The following is a 7,500-nucleotide window of genomic DNA, read 5'->3' as shown; positions in this document are numbered from 1 at the left end:
ACACACACACACACACCAGTCACAGGAAACACCACGTCATGATTCACAATTGTGGCATTCATTTTGTCGTCTAGGCGTGTCAGGCAAATCACTACGGTCAAGACTGTGCGAAAGTTTGTCAGTGCCGCAACGGCGGTAATTGCGATGGAATCACAGGAACGTGTCAGTGTACTCCGGGATACACGGGAAGTGACTGTGGAAAAGCGTGTCCTGTTGGAAAGTAAGTGACTTTATTTAGTATTTATTTTGTATTCATTAATTAATTAGTTAAAGTATCTATGTATTATTTATTTATTTATTTTTAGTTAATTATTTATATATTTATTTTTTAGTTAATTATTTATTTATAAATTTATTTTTAGTTAATTAATTATTATATATTTATTTTTAGTTAATCATTTATTTATATATTTATTAATTTTTAGTTAATTATTTATTTATATATTAATTTTTTAGTTAATTAATTATTTATATATTTATTTTTTAAATAAATAATTATTTATATATTTTTAGTTAATTAATTATTTATATATTTACTTAATTAATTAATTATTTAAATATTTTAGTTATTTTTAGTTAAATAATTAATTAACTAATATATATGTATATAAATAATTAATTATTTAGATATTTAGTTAATTAATTATTTATTTACTAACAAAAGACTAACTTGCTTGCAAACTCATCAACACACATTGAGCTGCCACAATCATCCTAACAACCAACGCTCTTCCTTCATAGATACGGTCAAGACTGCAAGCAAACCTGCAAGTGCGACCTCCTGCGCAGCACGTGCAACCACATCACCGGACACTGCGACTGCAAGCAAGGCTTCAAGGGCACAAACTGCAATCAGAATTGCGGCAACGGCCAGTGCGGTCTCGGCTGCAAATTCTCATGCCAATGCAACAACCACGGACGATGCTCAAAGACCGACTGCTCGTGTTCCTGCTATCCTGGATGGTCGGGAGTCGGTTGCGCAACAGCATGCGGTCAAGGCCGTTTTGGCGTCGACTGCAGTCAGGCGTGCGATTGCAAGCACGGCTCTTGCAATCGTTTCAACGGTAAATGCACTTGTCAGAATGGCTGGAAGGGATCGGATTGTGGCACTCAGTGCACGCAAGGCACGTTCGGTAAGGACTGCGCAAGCACCTGTAAGTGTGTGAGTGCGAACACGCAGACGTGCGATCCGATGAACGGCAAGTGCACGTGTAATAAGGGCTGGGCTGGTCTCTTCTGTGAGACGCAATGTCCAGCTGGAACATTCGGCCAAGACTGTCTCGGCAATTGCAGCTGTCTGAACGGCGGTGCTTGTCATAATGCTCATGGTACGTGTGACTGTCCTCCGGGATATTATGGGCCGACGTGTGCGTCTACCTGCTCTGTTAATAAATTTGGTTACGACTGCAAGCTGACGTGTGTGTGTGCCAATGGAGCCAGTTGTGATCCGGTATGTTTGCTGTGTGTGTGTGCGCTTTGTTTGTGTTTGGTCTCTTGTTTGAGAGGAAAATGGATGTTAGTCTGTCTATTCATCCGTCTGTCTGTTCATCTGTCTGTCTGTTCATCCATCTGTCTGTCTGTTTGTTTGTCTGTTTGTCAGTTTGTCTGTCAGTCTGGTTGTCTGTCTCTCAGTTTGTCTGTCTGTCAGTTTGTCTGTCTGTTTGTCTGTCAGTTTTTCTGTCTGTCAGTTTGTTTGTCTGTCTGTCAGTTTGTCTGTCAGTCTGTTTGTCTGTCTCTCAGTTTGTCTGTTCATCTGTCTATCTGTCAGTTTGTCTGTCTGTCTTTTGGTCTGTTTGTGTGTCTGTCTGTTTGTCAGTTTGTTTGTCAGTCTGTCTGTTTGTCTGTCTGTTTTTTTCTCTGTCTTTTGTCTGTTTGTCTGTCTGTCTGTGTGTGTGTGTGTGTGTGTGTGTGTGTGTGTGTGTGTGTGTGTGTCATTTTGTTTGTCAGTATGTTTGTCAGTCTGTCTGTCTGTTTGTCATTTTTTGTCAGTTCGTTTGTCTGTCTGTTTGTCTGTCTGTTTTTCTCTCTGTCTTTTTGTCTGTTTGTCTGTCTCTGTGTGTGTGTGTGTGTGTGTCATTTTGTTTGTCAGAATGTTTGTCAGTCTGTCTGTCTGTTTGTCAGTTCTTTGTCAGTTCGTTTGTCTGTCTGTCTGTTTGTCTGTCTGTTTTTCTCTCTGTCTTTTTGTCTGTTTGTCTGTCTGTGTGTGTCATTTTGTTTGTCAGTTTGTTTGTCTGTCTGTCTGTTTGTCTGTCATTTTGTTTGTCAACATGTCTATTTCTTTGTCTGTCTGTCTGTCTGTTTGTCTGTCCACCTGTCTGTCTATCAGTTTGTTTACCTGTTTGTCTGTCTGTTTGTTTATTGCATGTCTGTGTGTATTAAAACGTAACCTACTTTTCAGGTTGACGGTAGCTGTACATGCGCTGACGGCTGGTTTGGTCCTACTTGCAATGTTACTTGCCCAACTGGCTCATGGGGTCCCGGCTGCAACAATCTCTGCATGAACTGCAGTCAAGGAAGCTGTGACTCTGTGACAGGACAATGTACATGCTTTCCTGGCTTTACTGGACCAGGATGTACCCAACCATGTCCTGCAGGAATGTGGGGTCCCGGATGTCACCAGACATGCAATTGTGTCAATGGAAGATGCGACGTCACGGATGGCACGTGTATTTGCAATGGAGGATACAAGGGGAGTGACTGCTCTGTGTCTTGCAAGGTAAGTGTATAGTAGACACATACATGTACACACACATGTACACACACACACACACACACACACACACACACACACAGACACACACACACACACACACACACACACACACACACACACACACACACGCACATGCACATGCACACACATGCACACGCACACGCATGCACACCACAGTGACACACACACACACACACACACACACACACACACACACACACACACACACACACACACACACACACACACACACACACACACACACACACACACACACACACAATAGTGGCTATCCATGCATACAAATTTCAATCTTTTTAGACTGGAACTTACGGGGTCGGCTGTTTGTCCGCCTGCCCACGAAAATGTCAAAACTCTTTGTCAGGATGTGATCCAGTCGACGGCCACTGCATCTGCACTGCTGGCTGGTCCGGTCCCTGGTGCAACGCTTCATGCCCTGATGGCACATATGGCCCAGGCTGTAGTCAGAAATGCAGGTGACTACACAGACAATCAACATATTGCAAACACTTGTTTGTAATTAATTAATTTATTGACATGTTTTTAGCTCTTGTCTGCATCCATCCAAGTCTCTTAAATGCCACCCGGTTACTGGTGCTTGCGTGTGTTCTCACGGTTACCAAGGAGATTTGTGTGACGCTCCCGTATGTTTGTGTTTCGGTCGAGTTGTTGGTGATTTTTATGTTGTTGTTTTGTTTGGATAGTGTGATGATGGCTGGTGGGGTCTCAATTGTACTGAACAGTGCGCCTGTCCTGCTCTTCGCTCGAGCTGTGATATTGTTGATGGCACGTGCTCGTGTTTGCCTGGATATCTAGGAGGTAGATATTGTGAAGCGGTTGTGATAGACTTACTGTTGAATGTATTGTTGGGTAGACAAGATGTAAAGTAAATGAACAGACAGACAGACAGGCAGGCAGGCAGACAGGCATGACAGACAGACAGACAGGCATGTAGACAGACAGACAGACAGGCATGCAGACAGACAGACAGACAGGCATGCAGACAGACAGGCAGGCAGGCAGACAGACAGACATGTAGACAGACAGACAGACAGACAGTTAAATTATGGCGTCAGCCGTTTGGGCCAGACTAGAATGTAATAGTGTTGTTCTTTGAAAATATATGTATTGGCAGACAGACAGACAGACAGACAGACAGACATGTAGACAGATTTAGCTTTAGTCGAGTAGTTTCTGCTGTGATGTATGATAGTGTGATTGTAAGAAATAAATGATCCTGTAGACAGACAGACAGACAGACAGACATGTAGACAGCCAGCCAGACAGACAGGCATGTAGACAGACAGACAGATAGGCAGGCATGTAGACAGACAGACAGACAGACAGACATGTAGACAGACAGACAGGCAGGCATGTAGACAGACAGACAGACAGACAGGCAGGCATGTAGACAGACAGGCAGGCAGGCATGTAGACAGACAGACAGGCAGGCATGTAGACAGACAGACAGACAGACAGGCAGGCATGTAGACAGACAGACAGGCATGCAGACAGACAGACAGACAGGCATGCAGACAGACAGGCAGGCAGGCAGGCAGACAGACAGACATGTAGACAGACAGACAGACAGACAGTTAAATTATGGCGTCAGCCGTTTGGGCCAGACTAGAATGTAATAGTGTTGTTCTTTGAAAATATATGTATTGGCAGACAGACAGACAGACAGACAGACAGACATGTAGACAGATTTAGCTTTAGTCGAGTAGTTTCTGCTGTGATGTATGATAGTGTGATTGTAAGAAATAAATGATCCTGTAGACAGACAGACAGACAGACAGACATGTAGACAGCCAGCCAGACAGACAGGCATGTAGACAGACAGACAGATAGGCAGGCATGTAGACAGACAGACAGACAGACAGACATGTAGACAGACAGACAGGCAGGCATGTAGACAGACAGACAGACAGACAGGCAGGCATGTAGACAGACAGGCAGGCAGGCATGTAGACAGACAGACAGGCAGGCATGTAGACAGACAGACAGACAGACAGGCAGGCATGTAGACAGACAGACAGGCATGCAGACAGACAGACAGACAGGCATGCAGACAGACAGGCAGGCAGGCAGGCAGACAGACAGACATGTAGACAGACAGACAGACAGACAGTTAAATTATGGCATCAGCCGTTTGGGCCAGACTAGAATGTAATAGTGTTGTTCTTTGAAAATATATGTATTGGCAGACAGACAGACAGACAGACAGACAGACATGTAGACAGACAGACAGACAGACAGACAGCCAGACAGACAGGCATGTAGACAGACAGACAGATAGGCAGGCATGTAGACAGACAGACAGATAGGCAGGCATGTAGACAGACAGACAGACAGACAGACATGTAGACAGACAGACAGGCAGGCAGGCAGGCATGTAGACAGACAGACAGACAGGCAGGCAGGCAGGCATGTAGACAGGCAGACAGGCAGGCAGGCATGTAGACAGACAGATAGACAGCCATGCAGACAGACAGACCGGCAGACAGACCGGCAGACAGACCGGCAGACAGACCGGCAGGCAGACCGACAGACAGACTGGCAGGCAGACAGACAGACACAGACAGACAGGCAGGCAGACAGACAATTAGACAGACAGAGAGGCATGTAGGCAGACAGGCAGACAGACAAGCATGTAGACAGACAGACACACAGACAGGCATGCAGACAGACAGCCAGACAGACTGGCAGCCAGACACACAGGCATGCAGACAGACAGACAGACAGACAGACAGGCATGTTAGACAGACAAATAGACAGACAAATAGACAGACAAGCAGACATTTAGGCAGACAGGCAGGCAGGCAAGTAGACAAACACATGCAGACAGATATACAAACATACTTGCAAACAGACAGACAAATAGTCAAACAACAACAACAACAACAACAACAACAACAAACAAGGAAAAATTTTCTAAACAAAGTCTGACCAACTGAGACAACCTAACAGTACAGTTATTATCGTATCTGATCCGTTTCATTTGTGTGTGTTAGACAGCTGCGATCAGACGTGTCCGAATGGCTTTTGGGGAGACGGCTGCACCAAGAGATGCGTTGGCTGTGATGCATCCAACCCACACGGGTTCTGTAATCCAGAGAATGGAGTCTGTCACTGCCTTGCCGGATGGTCAGGAACGGACTGTACCACACGTAAGACATTCTACCCAGACATGAATTTACATTCAACTATTACCTGCATCAGTTACTGTAGTCTGAGTTGAACAGTAACAATAAAAACAATGATGATAGTCATAAATAAATTTATTTATTTATTTTTTATTATTGTATGTATTGTTGGGTAGACAAGATGTAGAGTAAATAGATAGACAGACAGACAGACAGACAGACAGACAGGCATGTAGACAGACAGACAGACAGACAGACAGATAGGCATGTAGACAGACAGACAGACAGACAAACAGACAGACAGGCAGGCATGTAGGCAGACAGACAGACAGATAGACAGACAGATAGACAGACAGATAGACAGACAGATAGACAGACAGACAAACGGACAGACAGGCAGGCATGTAGGCAGACATTAAAAAATTCTTAATTAATTAATAATAAATACACAAGTAATAATTTTACTTGACGTAGTTTCTTTTAATCACAGTTGTTGTAGCAGTGTGTTGCCAGTATTGTTGTAGTTAAGGCTATTGATATCAATAAAGTTGTTGTGTACCATAAAAAAATTAATTAATTAAACAAATAAATAGTAAATAGTTAAATGAATAATAAATAAAGAAATAATAATTAATTAATTAATTAACAATAAAAATTCTTAATAAAGAAATAATAATAATTGATAGTACATTAATTAATAATACATACATGTATAAATAATAAATAAAATAAATATAAAATAAATAATTAATTAATTAATAATAAAAAAAATTATTAAAGAAATAATAATTAGTAGTACATTAATTAATAATACATTAATATAAATAAATATAAAATAAATAAATAATTAATAAAATAAGTCTAAGCACCTCTGAGGCAGGGTTTGCCTTTAGTGCTTACAAGAGACCTTACGAACCAGACTGATCTGGTTGAGCACGGCAATAAATAATAAATAAATAATAAATAAATTATATAATAAATAATAACTAAATAAATTATATAATAAATAATAAATAAATAATATAAAATTTAATAAATAACTAATATATTTTATTACACCACAAGAATGTGTGATGTGACTTTGTCGTGTTGCTTCCAGCTTGTCTCACTGGCAAATGGGGAATCGATTGTCAGGAAGACTGTCTGTGTGAGTTTGGTACATGCAACAAGGTGGATGGATCTTGCTTGTGTTCCATCGGATTTACGGGAGATTATTGTGATGCAAGTATGCAACAAAATTTAATATTTAATTATTTATATTTTATATTCAATATTTGATATATTTTATATTTTTTATATATTTAATATTAATTTATTTATTATTTTATATTTTATATTTAGTTTATTTATTTTATATTTTTTGTATTTAATATTAATTTATTAAAATTATTTTATATTTCATATTTAATTAATTTATTTTATATTTTTTTGTATTTAATATTAATTTATTAATTATTTTATATTTTAGATTTAATTAATTTATTTTATATTTTGTGTTTAATAGCAATTTAGTTACATTTGTATACATTTAATATTTAATTTATTTTATATTTTTGTATTTAATTAATATCAATTTATTTACATTTGTGTACATTTAATAATTATTTTATATTTGATATT

At 40.0% G+C, this 7,500-nt stretch overlaps 1 protein-coding gene across 1 annotated transcript in view; it reads left to right on the top strand.

Annotated features, from left to right (window-relative positions):
* Window positions 1-7,500, top strand: part of LOC134181591 (uncharacterized) — a 27,634-nt gene that overhangs the window by 15,585 nt on the left and 4,549 nt on the right. Inside the window, exons 27-34 of the mRNA XM_062648860.1 lie at window positions 75-220; window positions 742-1,450; window positions 2,399-2,716; window positions 3,035-3,210; window positions 3,282-3,378; window positions 3,439-3,553; window positions 5,749-5,904; window positions 6,980-7,105. Of these exons, the coding sequence (XP_062504844.1) occupies window positions 75-220; window positions 742-1,450; window positions 2,399-2,716; window positions 3,035-3,210; window positions 3,282-3,378; window positions 3,439-3,553; window positions 5,749-5,904; window positions 6,980-7,105 (1,843 nt within the window). The remainder of the gene's footprint in view (window positions 1-74; window positions 221-741; window positions 1,451-2,398; window positions 2,717-3,034; window positions 3,211-3,281; window positions 3,379-3,438; window positions 3,554-5,748; window positions 5,905-6,979; window positions 7,106-7,500) is intronic.

Source organism: Corticium candelabrum, chromosome 6 (assembly GCF_963422355.1).
Source record: "Corticium candelabrum chromosome 6, ooCorCand1.1, whole genome shotgun sequence".
Taxonomy (NCBI): Eukaryota; Metazoa; Porifera; class Homoscleromorpha; order Homosclerophorida; family Plakinidae; genus Corticium; species Corticium candelabrum.
The sequence above is the reverse complement of the archived record's forward strand: the minus strand, read 5'-3'. Positions and strand labels throughout refer to the sequence as shown.